The sequence below is a fragment of the Epinephelus fuscoguttatus genome, linkage group LG24 (genome assembly GCF_011397635.1).
Source record: "Epinephelus fuscoguttatus linkage group LG24, E.fuscoguttatus.final_Chr_v1".
Taxonomy (NCBI): Eukaryota; Metazoa; Chordata; class Actinopteri; order Perciformes; family Serranidae; genus Epinephelus; species Epinephelus fuscoguttatus.
The window spans coordinates 7,547,837-7,567,769 of NC_064775.1; the positions used below are offsets into that span (position 1 = coordinate 7,547,837).

Consider the following 19,933-nt stretch of genomic DNA (forward strand, 5'->3'; position numbering starts at 1 on the left):
TGTGTGTGTGTGAGGTATGCAATTCCTAAGAGAGCCAGCATCTCATCAAGTAATGAGGTGCATATGTGAGTAGTGTGATTTAGAATTAACAAGTCACATGGGTGTCAAAGTGAAAATGTGTTGGCGTGCAGAAAAATGAGTCAAAAAAAAAAAAAAATCACACATACACACACACGCACACTTTCATATGTGTGTGCACAAAGCCTGTTTGCTGGTGTGACCGAGGTGATTGCAATCTGCAGTGCTGGTGTTTTTTCTCTTCCAACAGCACTTTCATTTCTTTACAAAAAACAAAAAACCAACCCCATTTCCCACAATGCTTTCCCCTTCCCAGCCTCTCCCCTTCCCTCTGCCTCTCCTTCCATCAAATAATCTTTATTGGCATTAAATCCTTCGCTCTTTGTTAACACGGCAAATAAGAACACAAATCTTGACAATAAATGGCAACGCGCTCTCCCCCAATAACAAACACAGTGAGGCAAAGAACGGCCAAGCCAATCCTTTTATTCATGGGTGATTCATATCTGATGCACAGACACACTCATGGCTCAACCTTCCACAAACACACACATATTGTGCACCACTGACACATGCACGTGCGCTCTCCCAAAGCCACATTAGCTTTGAGCTCACTGTTAAATGACAATTAGAAGAACCAAATCCCCGTCATTACAGCACCCCCTGACGAGAATTCAGTTTCAACCACTTAAGGGCTCTTTGGGGGGCTTAGGACGGGCTAACTGGGAGTTTGTACGACAAGACTGGTGGATTAACAGTCACGGAAGATTCAACCGCAGCCCACGGGGACCAAAAGAGGACCTGGCTGACGGGGAGAGCGAAGGGTACAATGAACTCTTTGGTTTCGGCATTATTAAGTCAGGCCAGGACTGCAAATTGTGTGCGATCAGTGAGTGATTTGTCAAAAGGGTTATTCTCAAATCCTATCCACCCATCTCTGTCTGTGGTCGGCAAAAATACAAAAGGAGTTTTATCTGACGTAATCTGAGATCTTTGGAAAATACATCAAAGAATGTGGACGTAATAAATCCTTGTGGATATGCAGCATAATTCAAGAGCCCTATCATCCGTGGAATACATGCTGTCATCTTTCTTTATGATCATCAAAAACAGATGGTATTATTGTAATTTAAATGGTTATGTAGGGTGCATTTGTAAATCCAATATGATGCATGACAGCAGTATTGTAAAGTTCCATATAGGGATGTCAACATATAACTGAATTGCTAAACCACAGGGAATATTTTTGACCAGTTGCACATGTTGATCTATGCATTCATGCGTCAACAAAGTGCCTACTGCCCTTCCTCCGGACTCCACTGGTTAGCTAATCTTGCCCACTCTGCACTGGGCACCAGCTGGGTCCGGCGGGAGCCAGCTAGCAGTGCTACTAGTTCAGTAATTACCATTAGTGACACTGTCCTGACCCAGCAGAATAGCCGTGGAAACATTGTACACACCCTCTGGTCTCCCCCAAGGTCACCCCTGTAAGTAAACAGTTGAATGTTGAGCCGCAAACCATATCTTATCACCTAACCTTATCACTGTTAGCACCATTAGCGTTGTCAGCATTGCAAGTGGTGCTAACATAGTTAACAAGGGGTTTTGCATCTCAAAAAGATGCCACTTCCTCACTGGAGAGACCAAGAAGAGACTTCTGCTGGCCAAGACAGCTACTTCAGGTTTAGCACTCCGCTAACTTGAATGGGGATAAAATGATTTAATCTCATGGCTCTTTTAGAGGTTACAAATGTTATCGTAACGAATGGATTCAATTCTGATATTCAAACAAAACATTTCGCAGGGTTTGTGACGCTCAAAAAAATGTATCCACTGACTTCCCTGGGGGCCTGGTGCAGAGCGGCCAGGGCTAATGTCAGCGAACCAGTGGGCACTATGTTTCCGCAAAGTCCGTCAGCAAAGCCAACAGAAAATAAAATGGAAAGTAAAAGACATTTACATCACAAAACATCAGAATTAAACCACTTCTAAATTGATAGGGCTTTAAAGTACAATGCCAAAGCTCCCTGAGTCAATGGAGCGCTGGACCAAAAGGAAAGGCCCCTTGTATTTTGAGTCATTTTGCATTTGCAGTTAGGTGCCGTTTAATGGGTGTCGGGCTATCGAAAGCAAAATGAACCGTAAAGTAGCAGGCTTAATTTCCTGGTTTCAGCTTTGGTTTTGAGGAACATTCACAGGCTCCTTGGTTGGCTGATAGTGAGTCGAATGTTTCCGCCATCGCCCATTGATCTTTCATTTTCTGACTGGACTTTCTAAAAGCTGAAAACAATACCAATTCTAAAACATCCAAAGTGACCACTCATAAAACCAGCATCTCTCCCAAATGCACGTCGATGCATCAGTCTATGTCCGAAAGTGTTATACTGCTCAGACAGATTAGTGGACTCAGATTACATGCTACAGACAGACAGGCAGGCACACATCATATGCGCACACATGCACAGATCTCCAGACAGAGAGATCAGCCAGAGGTTATTTAAAGGAAGGGTCTGCGGATGTTGCATGTGTGTGTATGTGGAAGTAGCGAGGGGGCATCTGGGGAGGGGTTCTAATAAATTGCACAGATGTTGACTTTTTAAGTCAAATCCACATTTCGCTCGATAATCTCCACATCAGATACCCCCCACCGACCCCACCCAAACCAATCACTGGCACTCACAGAAGGGGGCCCCCGAGTCTGTGTGGGTATGTGGATTAACCCTCCATGCACTGCTCCAACCCTTACCACTCTTTTTTTTTGCTTGCAATCCGCAGTGACCTTAACCCAGATATAGGGGACGGAGTTCAAATCCCTTGGAGACGGCTTACTGTATGCCACAACAACAACAACAACCTGTACTGTATATACATTCAAAGATGAGCCAAACCTCACACGCAACGCACTAAACCCCACCAGTTCCAGGAAAGTAACGTTGCTATGATACTCTCAAACTTGCTTAGGTCACACCTGGTATGACTCCACAACCCCAGGTGTGTGTTTATGAGTGTGTTGGCACAAGAGCGGTGATGAATTGCAAGCTCTAGATAAGGACACATAGAGGACTCCATTGTTCTTGTTTGTCAGCTTCCCCTCCTCTCTCTATCTCTATCTCTTCCTCCCTCCTGTTCCCGCTCTCTCTACCTCATGACTGGGGTCATGACTCGGGTTCATAAACAGTCCTGGAAGGGGAACGACTCCTTCAGGAATGTTCCATCTTATCGATATGGCTCTTGGACGCATACAACAGCCTCTGTTGTTAGAGTACATATCATGCAGGGTAGAATAAAGGTTAGAGAAAGCCGGCCTTGTAGCTACAAGTTCATATCCTGGAGGAGTGTTTTTTTTACTCCCTGTGTTTTTATGTGCATGACTGTTTGCCCATATACAATACGAGACGATACGAGATGAGACGAGACAATAGGACACGAGACGATACGAGACTATACGATACCACACCACGACATACGAGACAAGACGAGACGAGACTATACCATACCACACCACACAAGACCATACGAGACGAGACGAGACTACACCACACCACACCACACCACACCAGATGAGACGAGACGAGACTATACCATATCATACCATACGAGACGAGACGAGACGAGACTACACCACACCACACCAGACGAGACGAGACGAGATGACGAGACGAGATGACGAGACGATTTTTCATCCTTTTATGTTTAAATGGAAGAACTCTACGTCCTACAAACTCCTACCTTGTGGTTCTTGCCATGCCGGTACACCATCCAGTCCTCCCCGTTCGTGCTGACCTCCAGTTTGAAGGTCGTGACGTAGTAGGACTTCTGCGTCTCCTTGGAAACGGCCCCCTGTGTGGCGATGCCTGTCAACACCTTCAGGAAGTGGAGGTCGACCTGGAGAAAGGAGCGAAAAGGAAATATCTTAACAACAATAAAACAGATTAGGAAAGAATAGAGTGATAGACGGACTGTGCAGATTGCTGTAGGGATTTATGGTGCTCAGGGCTGATGTAGATAACAGAGACAGACCAGCTGCTGTGTCTATCTGTCACACAGACAGCAGGGGATGGACGCCGACTGTGGCCTACTGCTGAGGAAGCTTAGGTGGTGTGTGTGTGTATGTGTGTGTCTGCATTGTTGTGTGTAAAGGGGAGGAAGGCTGGAGGCAAAGATCAATGGCGTAGTGTTCGGATGCATTCCTGAAGAGCGCCTTCATCAATCATAGGCTTCTCGGCGCTCATGTGTATGTCCACCTATGCATGCATACGCGTGTGTGTCTGAGACAGGAAAAGATTGAGAGCGCAGAAGCACTTCCTTATCATCAGTTCACAGTTCCTCCATTTCCTTTCTGCGTGTGTGTCCTCACTGTATATGAGATGCAGTTGCCCGTTGCATCTTCTCCTCTACAATGCTGGAATTATTCAAATTCAAAGTGAGCACTTTAAATCCTGACCTGTATATACTCTTTGTTGCTGTCCTCTGAAGGCGTCCAGGCGTTGTCGTCGTTGTTGAGGCGGGCCTGGCGCGGCAACCAGCGGTTGTCGTAGAAGGTTGTCGAAGCGGTGATCTGATCATCGCTGATCTTCCCTGACTCCATACCGAGCGCCATGCTACAGTGGAACGCTGGTGCAAGACAAAGAGAGAGCAGAGCGTTAACTGTGTATTTGTTAACGTGGCTTTACAGTGGAGATGGGAAATAAGCTGCAAGAAAAATAGAAAGAGGAAGGAAGCAATGATGAATATAGAATGGATGACAGATGCAAGAACATTTTCAAAGAGACTGAAAGGGAAGATCTAAGCCACATTTTATAGAGCTTGAAGACAGAGAGGAAAAGCTAAATCCAGACACACAAAGGGCAAAGTGAGACAGAGAGCAGCCCAACAGGTGACCAGAGGTAAATTGAGGTGAAGTTAATTTATATTCCAAAAGAAAATAGTATGACTCTGCTTCAGAGAAACCATGCTCTCTTAGGAGAGAGCAAAATAGACTGAGAGAGGTGAGTGAGATTTAAATAGCATTAAAGTCGGCAAAGCTGAAAAGATCGAGAGGGTAAGAGGAGTGAAGGATGAAGAAAGAAAGACGAGTGTCAGCAGAGATGACGGAGGAGAGGCTGTTGAAAGAGAGAAAATAGAGGCGGTGATAAGAACAGGTAAACAAACCGACACACACTCCGTAAAAGTTATCTGGCACTCACAGTCGCTGACTTCTTTGTGCGTCATGTTGTATCGGGCGGAGAAGCCGTCTTTGGCCACGGCCATGTCGGTGTGGAAGGAGAGGGACAGCAGGCCGGAGGACGACTGGATCTCTGGGGGGATTTTTGTCCCGCAGTACCGGCCGATCAGAGGAGACACTGTAGACACAAACATTGTCAAATACTTTTATTTTTAAGTAGTTTTCAGTGTCTTATTGCAATAAAAACACTTGATTTGATGTCCCCCTGTCTGTTCCCTTAGTTACGGTGTGTAATAATGGCCAAAAAAGTGTTTTTTCAGAACATTATAATGTCACAGTGAAGTTGACCTTTGACCTTCTAGGTATAAACTTTCATCACTTCACCAGTATATCCTATTAAACATTTGTGTAAACTTTTGTCATAATCAGCATATGAATTCTTGAGTTATGGCCAAAAACTGGTTTTGTGAGGTCACAGTGACCGTGACTACTGAAATCTAATCAGTTTGTCCTTGAGCCCAAGAGGATGTCTGTGCCAAATTTGAGCAAATTTCCTCAAAGCTTTCTTGTGATGTTGCATTCACAAGACTTAGAGGAACACAAAGTCATAGTGACCTTGACCTTTGACCACCAAAATCCAATCAGTTCGTCCTGAGTCCAAGTATACGTTTGTGCCAAATTTGAGCAAATTTCCTCAAAGCTTTCTTGTGACATTGCATTCACAAAACTTAGAGGGACACAAAGTCACAGTGACCTTGACCTTTGACCACCAAAATCCAATCAGTTCATCCTTGAATCTAAGTGGACGTTTGTGCCAAATTTGAGCAAATTTCCTCAAAGCTTTCTTGAGATGTTGCATTCACAAGAACTAGAAAGACACAAAGTCACAGTGACCTGGACATTTGACCACCATAATCTAATCAGTTTGTCCTTGAGTCCAAGTGTGTGTTTGTGCCAAATTTGAGAAAATTCCCTTAAGGCGCGTCAAAATGACTCTGACTATGCCTGTAGCCGGCTGGGAGGCATAAAAACTGAGTAGGATCTGTTGTCTGAGTGGTAACGTTTGCTCCCAGCTGTCATCGGAAGTCAATATGATGTCAGACAGATGTTGGACTCCTTCACTGGACAGACAACAATGGCACTGGATGTTTAGAAGATGTTTGGATTTTAGTTACTTAACAACACATCTTAAAACCAACAAAATGTCAGAACTTTATGCCCACCAAATATCGGTCCACGACATTGGTGGCCAGCTGCACTGCTTTTGCTGTCTGATGCTACTTGCTCAAGTAAAAATGTGAACTATTTGTCTTGCAGCCTCTTTGGAAGCATCTTCCCATGTAAAATACAAAGAGGAATGCAGGTTTCCAGTGGCCACGCTGCTTCAGTAAGTGTCGTCTAATGAGTCACAGCATGCGTCCCCCACATCTCTTCCTCCCATCATTCCTCTCGCTCCCTTTCCTCTCCTGTCCATCCCTCCATCTGCCATGTGTGTCTCAGCCAGGGCCCAGCAGGGAGATTGGAATCCCCCGCCTTAATGCAAGCTGCACTGGGATCAGCTGCAGACACACATGCACACATGGACACTCACACACACACCAGCGAGGATTACAATAGTCTCAAGTGTAGCTCCCTCACCAGACACCAAATTCTTCACCCTTCCCGTCTTGTCTCCCGTCCCTCTTTCACGCCCGAGGACTTGGCGCGCTGGAACTGGGTTACACTTTAATTTCCTCCTAATTCTCAACTTTGAATGGTATAAATTGTTTTCAGCTATCAAAGCTCCCAAATTCAAGGCTATAATTGGAATTTTAAATCCACTTGGATCCCTTTTTAGCTACTGAAAATAGAATAATTAGAGCAAATCCTCAGTTCTCCGCTACATATTTAAAAAAAAAAAAGAAAAAATTCAGCGAGAGAGAGGGAGAGGTGGGAAGTGAACCAGTCGCCACTGCTTATGTGCGTCTCATCAACAATACCCTATGGCGGTCACTATCAAAGACCTTGATACTATTCTCAAGTGTTTTTTCCTCGCCACTTCCTGATCTCTGCCACTTTCACAACGCCCGGCACCTCCTACTGGATGCAAACAGATACTCATCGTAGCCATCACTCTCACTCGCCAGGGGGAGGAAGGAAGCACTAGGTGATAAGGAGGGAGTACAGGGAGGATAGGAAGGGGGTGATGAAGGGTGTTATTATGGAGGGGGAAGAGGGGCATGGGAAAGGGCTGCTCCTTAGGGGTGTCCAGGCACTTTCAGCTCCCCGTGTGAAATAATGTTTCCTCTATGTAATGTGAAGGAATGTAAGGCGAGGCTGCTTACATCAAAGGCTGCTGAGGAAATTGAAGACTGGTATGTAAATTTCAATGTGGGAATGTGGGTGAGTCTGTATGGGCTCTGAATGTGGACATGAACGTAACATGTGTGCGATTTGTGCGCCCTCACCTTGCGGCAGGCCATCCCACACGTCCAGCCAGTCATACTTGCAGTCACCCTCTCCCACCAGCAGGGGATCGTTCTCCAGGTCAAAGGTCAGGAACGTGAGGGTGATGTCCATGTGGGGCGGGGCGATGATCATGTAGGAGCACTCCAGATTGTGAGGGTATTTATCCGGGAAGCCCGGGGACTCGATCATGCCGGAGGAGCTGGTGAAATTGCGGAAGCAGAACTCCGACCCTGTGCGGAGAAAAGGATATTTAAGCAATCGGTCATATTAGGGGGAAGATATGGGTGTGAGCAATCGATCACACTCCGATATCTCATCTGACTTGCAGAGGGTGTTTCAGAGAGTCGTTCATCACTGACAGTAAGCTGGAATTTACAGTGGCTGTGGTGTTGAAACACACAAACACATGGGTTTATGATCACCGATGGAGGAGAAAATACACAGTGAGTAAATGCTCAAGTGGGCATATCTAACAATGCAGCGCATGGTGTGAGCTGGCTAATAGCTCTTTTTGTCAGTTGCATGCCACCAATCAGCCCCGCCCCTGTATTTGACACAAACAACAATATTTTCAACCTCTTTATTGTTCAACTACAGTTACTGCCTCGCAGTTGTTTGCCTCCATGAACCAGTCAAGTTGCAGTTATAGCTTACATCCATGTCTGAAAAAACATGGATGCCTCACACACATCTTGCCCCTGCTAGGACAGAAGATCTATACGAACAGCACAGTGTCAAGGTGTCATAAATTCAGTATCTGACTAAATGTTACCCCTTGAAGTTGAGTTGACCTTTGACCTTTTGGCTTTAAAATGTCATCACTTCATTATTTTATCCTTTTAGACATTTGTGTGAATTTTTTTTGTCATGATTAGCTAAAGAACTCCTGAGCTATGGACAAAAACATGTTTGTGTGGTCACAATGACCTTTGACCATCACCACCAAATTCTAATCAGTTCACTCTTGAGTTCAAGTGGATGTTTGTGCCAAATTTGAAAGCAATCATGACTTTTGACCGACAACCACCTCAAGACCTCCTTGAGATACTGCGTTCTCAAGAATGAGACAGATGCAAGGTCACAGCGACCTTAACCTTTGACCATTAAATTCTAATCAGTTCATCCTTGACTCAAGGTGGATGTTTGTGCCAAATTTGAAGAAATTCCCTCAATGCGTTCTTGATATGTCTCTAGAATTTGACAGAAGAAGCCACAGTAACCATGACTTTTGACCTACGACCACCGAATTCAATCACTTTTTCTCTGACTGCAAGTGGTCGTTTGTGCCAAATTTGAAGAAATTCCCTCAAGGTGTTCTTGATATGTCACGAGAGTTTGACAGAAAAGGCCCTAGTAGCCATGACTTTCAACCTACAACCACCTCGAGACCTCCTTGAGATACTGCATTCTCAAGAATGAGACGGATGCAAGGTCACAGTAACCTTAACCTTTGACCATTAAATTCTAATCAGTTCATCCTTGACTCAAGGTGGATGTTTGTGCCAAATTTGAAGAGATTCCCTCAAGGTGTTCTTGGTATGTCGCAAGAATTTGACAGAAGAAGCCACAGTAACCATGACTTTTGACCTATGACCACCAAAATCTCACTTTATTGTTGACTGCAAATGGACGTTTGTGCCAAATTCAAAGAAATTCCCTCAAAGCTTCTTGAGATATTGCGTTCAAGAGAATGGGACAAACGAATAGACAGATGGACGATCCAAAAACGTAATGCTGCAGCTATCACCGGTGCGGAAGCATAAAAACAATGTGACAAACTTGAACAAAAATCTGTTTTACTTTCATAAAAGTCGTCATTTTATGTTTGGTGGTTTTATTGTGTCCTCAAAAGACCCCATCGTCATGTATGTTACATCACATGAGTTGCTTATAAAAGGCTAAAGAGGGGACTAAACTGACCCCTGCTCTATTCTATATATTCAAAAACAAATATTCTCTCTCTTCACCACCTAGTCTTTTTTGCACACACACACACACACACTCTCTCTCTCACGCACACACACCACACAAACGTTGTGTAATGGTTCTAAGTGGGCCCTTTGCGCCGGCTCCGCATTACCCATGCAGATTTATGCGCCCTGGGTGGCTCACCTTGAGCGGCGGCAGCTGTGTGGCTCAGATCATCTACCCATCAGCCACTGCTCCGTGGCCCCGCTAGGGAGCCTGAGTCACAGCCGAGTGTTTATGGGACCGGCACATCAATGAGGGTGGCTGACGGGCCAGCACATGCACACACACACACACACTAAACATACAGGGGGCTTCACACAAATGTCACACACACGGGCTCATTCACAAACCCTGGGTATTCTCGGTCCATTCGCTCTCACCTCGAATGTTTCTATCTTTATATCCAGGCTATAAACAGCAGGTCTGTTTAATTGTATCCTTTCTGTGTCACTATCTATTTTTACGCTCGCTAGGAGGGCAAATATCTTCTCTGTGATAAGACTGCAGGATTTTCATTAGGTCTTTGTTTAACTGCACATGTCAGAGACGCCTGCGGTTGTGGCCTTTCTAAACCAACTAATGCCACTTAAATCACTCGTATTCTTGCGGCTATTTATAAGTGCACTTGCAGTGGACGCTGGTTTTTCCAGCTTCTCTCCAATTACAACTGATAGAGGACACATTTCATTACATCTCCCCTCGCCAACTCTTAACTAGCATAAGGAAAAGAGTCTGTTCCTGCATTATTTTCCCATCATAGAGTGTGCTGGAAAGCAGATAGGGAGGCGAGCGTTGAAGAGGCTCAGGGGAGAAGCTTTCTGGTGGATTTCAAAATCTGGGAAAGTGAGGTTGCATGCAGCAGCACTGCGTAGTCTCAGAGAAGTGCCAGGCGGCGTTTGATAACCAGATACATATTTGTAAAAGCAGCGTTTAGGGAGCGCGGGCGTGTTGACAGCGCGTTCCTTCTGCAGCATTCCTCCAAGGCACCAGTCCTTATTATCAGGCAGCCCTATAAAAGCTGAGGGGTCGACTGGCTGCTCTGGCCCTCCCCTGTCTACACTTGGTTAATGGCAGAGAACTGACCCCAATCAGCGCGGAGGAAGAGCCTGTCTGTGTTTCTCACGCTTTGTTTTTCCCCAGCAGCTTCTACGTGTCTGTTTCCCTCCCTACTCTCTATTCTAACGCCGCGCGTCTCACATGTTTTCCTCAGCTCATGTATGCGCTAATGTGTTTACGTGTACCTGTCGGTCTGTCGATCTACTTTGCATACATGAGTGTATGTTGTTGCCGAGGATGTTGACACAAACGTACCAATCTTCCCCCACATGTTAAAGGCGGCAGTCAACCTCTTGTGTCGACTCCCACACATCAAAAACACCCGTGGATCATCTGCCTTCATGCTAGGAGCCTTCACACACACACACACAACCAGGCATGTTGAAATATGACGGTAATTTACAGCAAGCTACAGGCGATATCTCCCCATCCTCTCAGCTACTGACCTCACCTCTCTGTGTTTTTTTGTGTGTGTGTGTGTCTGTAGTTACTGACAGTACGGCATACACTGGTGTAAATGCTATGACTCCATTAAAGGGTTAGTTGTGTGTGTCTTTGCATGCCTTTTCTTTGTGTATGCTTTTTATTCAGCCCCTCACATGTTGATCTTTGCTGCCAGCGTGTTTGTCTCTCCGTATGACTCCTTCTGTGTGTCTGAAGGTGTGTGTAATGGCTTCGCAGCACGTGTGAGACCCAGTAACACACTGGCCTTGTTTCTTACTGGGTCACAGTGCAGCAGTCTGGAGTCCCACTGCCGAAAAAACTTCAATCTCAGCACAGCTTGGCGCCATTGCCTCCGAACACACCGCTCCGTGTGCTTTACACACGCGGAATAGTCGCTTCACACGCTCAGCGCTGCCACGTGCCAACGCCGTGTGCACGCATGTGTTCATGCATTCGCGTGCGCAGCCGTCGCAGTGTATGCATGAGTACCTTCTCTATCCGTTCGCGCTCATTAGTTCACAGTGTATGAACACGCCAAAAACAAGTCCTTGTTACTACCTCCCTCCGTCAACCCTCAACCCATGTCTTACACACACACACACTCACACATGCTTGCCTTATGCAGGGCCCCGGTTGGTGCTTGCATCGCACCATGAGCTGCCATTTGGCAAGAGCTGTCTGCTGGCAACGACTGGGAGGTCATGGTGTGAGTGTGTATGTGTGAGTGTGATGCAGGGGGGCGAGTTGCTGGGTAGAAACCACTCGACTCTTGCACATGAGTGCCTGATGTAGTAGTGGCTCCACATGTTGTGTCAGGGCAATCCCCCCCTCCCTCCTCCTCCTCCTCTCTTCCTCTCTCATCCCTTCCTTCGCTCCCTGTCTTCTCAGCAGCGACACGCCGAGTCTGTGTTCATTCAGTCTTTTAACTCTCTGTCTTGTCTGCCGTCGTCTCGCTCGCCCTGTCCTCGGCATGCAGCTCTCGCTGAGGGCGCGCAGTGTCTGCTGCACATCAAAACCACCTCACCCTACGCTCCCTACCTGCCTGTCTCCGTCTGACATGCATCTGCTCCTCATGCACACTCTGGCGTAACCCTGCTGGAGCACAGTTCCAGATTTCATTGAAGAAAATCTCTCCAGAGGAAGGGCGTGTGCATGTGGGTGTGTGGCGGAAGTGGCGTGCTACACAGGGGGTTGAAACCGACAATAACAACAACTTTATTGCGAACAAGAAGAAGACCCAAGAAGAGATAAACAGCGTCGTTGGCGTGCCGCAGCTTGACACTTTTATGGACCCAGGGAGACATGAGGCTGAAGCAGCTTTATATAGAAAGGAATGCTCCTTCTGAGTCACGTATCACGCTGATGCCTCTGTTATGTGCTGTGGAATGGAACGCCATCATCAAGTTTTTTAAATCCCCAGCACAAAAGCAGCAAACGCCAAAAAAGCCTCCTGCTGCTCGTGATCAAAGTGTTTGTGCAGCTCGCTATCTCCTTATTCATGCCCCGGCTGATCACGCCTTATTATTTCATTTTGAGACACGTTCACTTCATCGCTGATCAACGCTCCTCGCGCTCATCCAGTTTATTTATTCATGAATTTAATTTACCTTTGCCAGTTAATTACTTGAGTCTAATTTCAGCATTGGGATGAATCGGGTGTTTCGGGAATAAACACCACATGGCAATTAGCCATATAGTAACAGCCATCACTGACGCAGGGGGTTGGCATCCAATCACTGCTACAACGTCGAAAATATACACAGGGCCAATGTTGTGACTGGCACTTGGTCGGGGATCCCGCCTTGGGCTGCGCTCCTACTGCGACCCCACAGATGCAGCGGTCACGCAGGAGACCCAACGCCCTGGGGTGATCCCCGCCGCGTCTTGACGCGGGATTGGCTGCGACGTTATCTGCCCCCGTTGCGCTAGTGGTGGGCTTTGGGGAACTGGGAGAAAGGGGGCTTTACTGGCAAGTCTTCCCCCTGTAGCCGTGGTAACAGCGTCAGCAGCGCATGACAGCGTGTAAGTGAAAGTGTATGAGGGATGGATGGGGGGGTAGTCGGGGCTGAATAAAGGGTTAAGCACGCATGAGTAGGAGCAAAGTAGGCCACAACAATAATAGGGAGGAGGGGGATCGTGCACTTTCACTGTACAGAGGGATTAAAGCATACGTGTGTGTGTGTGTGTGTGTGTGTGTGTGTGTAGGGGGGATGGAGGTCTTGGTGGATAGGTGGATGGATGTTGTTTTGGGGCAACCGCTCTCCCTGGCTCCCCTCAGGAGGTGCAGTAAAGGGCGGAGGGGCATCAGGATGGATGTCGAGTCAAAGGTCGACTCCTGCTCCTCCTTGCTGAAAATAATTAGCTTCCCCTGCACTGTAACACACACACATACACACACATACACACACACGTTGACACAAACAGATTGCTCGTTCAACTCAAACCCCCTAGAGTTGTTACAGTCACTGCTTATGTAACAGGGTTGAATGAACAAAACAAAAACAAGCCGCGGTATCATTAGTTCATAGTACGGAAAACAGGCCAAGACTCACACACACACACATGCACAGCCAAAACCAGACACACACTGTCTGACTCCCAGACACAGCGTGGTGGGGTCAGTCTGGACCGTAAGCTGGACTGTCTTTTTAATATGGTCAGGAAGCTGAAAACACACACACACACACACACACACACATCTCCCAGCTGTGTACTGAGATTTCTATCTGCTGGGACGCACCCTTTAAAAACACATACGCGCCCATAAACACACTCGTACACACACTGGACCAAAAATACTCTACTCCACAGCGATGTAGGATGTAGGATTCCCTTCAGCTGCAACACTCACTTTAAAGAGACGTCTATACAGTTAAATCGAAACATACTTGAGTATATGTTCGGTCTTCCAAAGCTGGTCAGAAATCGCAGGTACGCAAAAACGCAACTAAAATCCATTAACGAGGGTAAAAGTAGTGGCGCTGCAATTACTTCCACTCGGGTAAATAAACACATCTCAGCCGGGATCTCTGCGCTCCCGTCAGAAGTTGTACGCTGTGTTTAGTGGAAACCCGTGGCCCAGGCCTGCCACGCTGAGACAAACAGCGATGATGAGAGAGCGTGCAGGCGCTGGAAACGGCGTAATTAACACATGGCCTCAATCACGCTTCCTGAATACATTTTCACTCTGACTCACTCCTGCTTTGTCGGCCTATCTCCCTTCACCCCAATCATTTCCCCACTGTGTTTGACTGTGTCTCTCTCCCTCTAACACACACACACACACATACACGTGCATCATACCGCCTCCACATACATACAGACAGACAGAATCTCACACAACAAGCTGAGTGGAACCACCCACACACGCAGCGAGCAGACACCTACATGTGCTCATACAGTGACACAATCTCTTATGCCCCCTGAATTTATACCAGGATCTTGTTAAAGCCATGGCAACCGCATCCCCCATCCACCAGCCTTCAATCCATCCCTGCATGTGTGTGTGTATGTGTGTGAGACAGATGCAATCTACACTATTGCATTGTCGGGGTTCGAGCTGGTGGCCTTGGTAACGGAGCTGAACGTCAAATCTGGGTCACATTCATTTGACTCAAAAGCGGAGATATTTTTCAAAGGTAGGAGGTGATAACTCGGTGCGCTTCCTGTGGGATGAAGGCTGATTTTTTTTGTGCTCCATAAACCCTGACTTTTACTTTTCGTCAATGGCTTTCAAGTGAAACACTCCTTTCATTTCCCGTTTTTAAATCAAAGTACATTTTGAGACCTGAAAGCTGAATTAATATGAATACACATGCTGCAAAGACAATCAGCCGGTAACTCGTGTAAACGTAAATCTCTCAGCTGCTTGAAGGCCACCTGGCCATTCCACCTCCACCAAAACAAATACACTCCCCGCTACAACCTCACCTGCAATGAGCGCTTCACCTTGTGCACTCTGAGGACCTCCAGAAAATTCCATTTCGGCACACACACTCATCCCCATCAATCACCTCGCCACCGCCTCCTCCCATAAACCTTTAACCTCAAGTCCGACTCCAAGTTGCCTCGGAGCTCTCTCCATCATCCCACCGCCCCCCTCGTCTCCCCAGAGGAAGCGGATCCTGCTCCAATTAACCAAACATTCCTCACATGCTTCCAGGCGGCTTGAAAGTCGTATTTTTTTTCTGCCCTCTCTTTAACTTTTGTTTACATGCACGGCTGCCTCCGCTGATGTAAATTGTTGTAAGAGTGTCGGGGTGAATGATCACAGGTTTCGGGCCATTAACGCGGGGCAAAGACAAAATCATTAAGTAAGTATTAATGTATAGTGGAGCCTTATGTTTGGTTCGGAGTGTGGAAAAGTTGAAACTGGTGTTTCTCACAGAGGTCTTTGAATACTTTGAGGCATTGAGATAAATTGTGTGCAATGACCAGTGGAGCCTGGCCGACAGTGGGGACAGACATCACATTTGCTTTTGGTGCAAGGAAGTTTCTTGGTTTCCACTGCAGACGGCACCAACACAATGTCAGTGTGTGACTGATGGTCACAGCGACGCCGCGTGAAACCCTGGTGACATCATTTTCAATGCTGGATCAAACTTCAGTTGACCAAGGCATAATTTTGCACGCCACAAAAAAATCCCAAGTGAATAAAAAGTGGTTGGTGTCGGATGTCCTGCCGCATCACTGAGTGCGTTTACATGGACAGTTTAATTCCCTTTTCATTCGGAATGAAAGTTCATTCCTATTAAACGTGATCTTGTAAACACCTAATTCAGAATGAAAATGGCCAATGAGATTGAAGAATTTCTCGCACTTGTATACACTCATTCCTCTTTAAGTTCATTCCGGTCTTCCTGTGCATGCTCGTTTCCTTGCCCTTCTGGCGCAATGACGTATATAGCACGTGACTCGTTGCACTAACCAGTTTCCATTCGCCACAGCACGGTCTTCTGCCTCCCTTCTCCTCCTCAACAGACGAAGCATTAGCAGAACAAGGTTGTTGTCGTACTGCTGCTTCAAGAATATAAGCAAAACAAGCCTGAAAAAGGCACTAAGAACGGCGGCGTCAAGCATCTTGTTATCCGGAGCAAGGACTACAGTGTTTTCTTCCGGTAAATGTAAACACTTAACATCCGCCCCGCCCCCTATCCAATCAGAAACCTTCCCTGCCCCAAACTTTGCACAGACCCGAATAAAGGCGATTAAACTGATCTCCTGTGTAAACCCTCATTCGGAATGAATATTTCTCATGTAAACTACCTGGAAAAACTTTAACTCCCAATGATTTCAATCAGATTTATTTCATTCAGAATGAGAAGCCATCATGTAACCGCACCCAGTGACGTTTCTACTACCAATCAGTGGTCTGCAAAGTTGTACCTCCACCTTTAAAGAGGACCTTTTATGCTTATTTTCATGTTCATACTTGTATTTAAGGTTTCTACTAGAACACGTTTACATGATGTAATGGTCAAAAAACACTTTATTTTCCCTCAAACTGTCTGTCCTGAATACCTGTATTCACCCTCTGTCTTACATGCTCCGTTAAGTGCCTGTCTCTTTAAGCCCAGTCTGCTGTGATTGGTCGACGTCTCCAGGTCTTCCGAATGTCACGACTCTGCACCGTCACTGCAGCCATGAATGACCCAAAACTCACCAATAAAAGCTTCGAAACACGACCAAACATGATCAAAAATCAGGGAGAAATTACATGTTTTCCTTTACGTTAGCATGTAGCTACATATATGTTAGCGGCGTTGGCCCTACTTGCAGCTGGGGAATGACTGTGACGGGGAATAGCGGCACTTTTTACTGTGAAAAATCACCAGTAAAAGCTTTTAATCACAATGAAATATGTTCCAGCAGATAACACAGAAATTAGGCAGGCAACCAAGTGTAGATGTTTCCCTGACGTTAGCATGTAGCTACATGTAGCAGTGTATGTATGTTAACACTTGCAGTAGTGTGCCTGGAGCAGATGACCATATAAAGATGTTATACTATAGTGTACCAAAGAAAGGTACCATGTACTATCCACAACCCTTCTTGTATCAAGCAGCGGAGATGAGGCATTAGTAAGAGTTCGTCCACATGATAAAAATAAGCAACATGAATCAAACATGACTCGGCTGCTCTCCTTTGTATTCCAAGCAGCACATCAGCATAATGTAAAACTGATTCAAGATTATAATAAATCAAAGTGTGAGAAGGTCAGAGCAGTCAGGAAACGCTCTGTACACTCTGCTCTCTGCTGAATATCTAACAGATGCATTTTATAGCAGAATATTTAGCTTTAAATCTTATTTGCGTTTGAATTATTGGAATATTTAAGCAAAAAGTTCACTTTCAGTTGTTTGCAGACTGTTGCATGAAGTTAACACAAACCAATCGCACACATCTGTCTTATTCTAAACTACCAGTCACATTCGAGGTCCACCCCTCACCTGTTTTGAAGATCTCGTAGCGCAGAGAGAAGCCTGCCCCCTGGTGGGCGTAGTCTGAGACGAATCTGATCTGGAGGGACGGCCCGGATGAGATGATCGGCGCCGGGGCAATGTTGCTGCAGTGTCGACCCAGGACGTCGGAGTTGTCCGAAGTCCCGTCGCGGATCTCAATGAAGTCGTACCTGGTGAAACAAAAAATGTCCTGTTGCTTTAAAATGTTTCTCCACAAGCATCCTTCAGAAAACAATCTTACCACCGAGTTTACACTGAGCTTAATGCAGCAGGAAGGAATTAAGAGAGGTAAAGAGATAAAAGGAGAGCAGCAGAGGGTGGATAAACATAGATAGATAGTTATGGGGTTATGTAACAAGCTAAGCTAATAAAAACCAGACAGGTGTGGACCTATTTACCATCAGAGTTCAGCCTCAGGACAGAACGCACAGTGTCCGAGCGAAGCATTCAGGAACATTAAGACACAAGGAAATATATCTGCCACAGCGTCTCCACCTTTACCCTAAGCTGTGTTCAATAAATTTAGCTCTTACGACCCATTGTTGCCCGGGACAACAAACCCAGATCCCTTTTACATCAGCCTGGGGCGAGCAATGCCCAAATCTTGGATCACAGCAAAGATGATACTTGAGCAAAGGGCTGCGACGTGAACGTGAAGATGGAGATGCAGGCAAACAGACAGCTGGATGGATTCATTAATAAGAAGTGTAAAAATAGACAGAGGAGCACATGAAAAAGTAACGAGGCGAGGGCTTGGCGAGAGTAAAGGGAGGGAGAAATTAGGATAAGTAAACGTGAACTTGCGTTTTAGCTTCCACATGCTTGAGCTCTCAGCTCATTATAACCTCGGACTAGCCAACTGACCCTGAACGATTAAAGCAAATACTTGACTGTCAGGTCAGTGTGTGTGTGTGTGTGTGTGTTTATGAGCGTGTGTGAGAGAAACAGGGAGAGAGAGCCCACCTGGCTGATCCAGAATTAGCCCTGTGTGTCATTCCTCTAACATTATTAGGAACATGCAGCAGCACAGTCGCAGAGAGAAGTGACGCACGCTTAAGCCTGGCGCACACTGAAAGACAAATCTTAACAGATGTTGAAAACACAAAGACACGCAATGATAAAATTTAAGAGCTCTGTTCCCATGTGTTGAATCTGGGAATTGTACTTTTACTTTGGGCTGAGCCCTGACTGTCCTCAAATCGTCGAAAAGCCCCTGCATACACCTGACCTCTGCTGGGCTGCTGCGTCTGGATTTGTTGAAACAGGAAAGTCATGAATCATATACACTGATAAATATTATTTCTCTTTGTTGATTAACTGGCCCCTGGTCTCTAGTCATTGTGCAAAAGTGGCCCAAGGTAAAGCAAGTTGAGTATTTCTGCTATACTGTGTGAAGAGTGATGATTTTCCCAAAACAAACATGGTGGAAAACAGGTAGGAAGAGCTAGCTGCACTATTCAGTCCCTCGAGGATCTCGCGGCAAAAAAACCCCCCTTGAATTTGCAGCCAATTTTGTCAAAAATTGCGATAAAAATTGCAGCATTTTTATGCGAGTTTTTTGCAGGAAATTGTGGCAAATGACAAAAATTGAGTAAAAATGTCAAAAATTGAGGAAAATGACAAAACTGGAGGCAAATGATAAAAGGAGAAAAATGTGATTTTATAAATAGCTGCAAATGTTTTTTATAGTTCTCTTCTTTAGTCTTATTTAATTAGTTTCAAAACATGAACTCTGATAATGCTGCAAAAAATCCTGAGTAAATATTGTAGCTCTCAAACCACACAATGTGACTGTAAAACAACACTTAAGCTACATCCTCTGTAAACATAACATTTTAAGACATTCAGCGCATATTGTATGAACAGTGCACATTCTTATGTCAATACAGAGCGTTTCTTCCATACTGCAATGCCATTAGCACGTTTCAAAATGACATCGCATGTTGGACAACTTCCGGTCGGCCGGAAAATGGACCTCTGAAAAACTGCAAGCCCCCGCAAATATTGTGGACTTTCGTTGAATTTGCGTTAATTATTGCGATCGCAACATTGCGATTTTCTGGAGGGAGTGACTAGACACACTTTTTGCTCTAGGAAATTAACAAAGACAAATTACAAAATATGGACGAAGTCAGAACAAGGGTGTAACCATGGACAAGGGCGTAGGTTTGATTGATGCTTCTCAATCAATGTAAATGTCTCTAATTTCGTCAAAATAAAAGTCTGCTCTGCTACTTTCATGCACGTATGCACATGTTCTAAATACTGAGGGGTGTGTGTCCACTGCATTCCTCACAAAATCTACACCTGTGGCTACTGGGGGTGAATAAATTCTGAGTTGCATCACAGGTGATCTTGCAAAAAACAACAA

At 45.7% G+C, this 19,933-nt stretch overlaps 1 protein-coding gene across 2 annotated transcripts in view; it reads right to left on the reverse strand.

The window, feature by feature from the left end:
- Nucleotides 1–19,933, reverse strand: part of nrp2a (neuropilin 2a) — an 80,757-nt gene that overhangs the window by 36,614 nt on the left and 24,210 nt on the right. For both annotated transcript variants that reach the window (XM_049570244.1, XM_049570245.1), the window contains exons 3-7: nt 17,551–17,732; nt 7,630–7,860; nt 5,205–5,360; nt 4,463–4,632; nt 3,748–3,903 (exon numbers count right to left, since the gene is read on the reverse strand). In XM_049570244.1, coding sequence (XP_049426201.1) covers nt 3,748–3,903; nt 4,463–4,632; nt 5,205–5,360; nt 7,630–7,860; nt 17,551–17,732 — 895 coding nt within the window. The remainder of the gene's footprint in view (nt 1–3,747; nt 3,904–4,462; nt 4,633–5,204; nt 5,361–7,629; nt 7,861–17,550; nt 17,733–19,933) is intronic.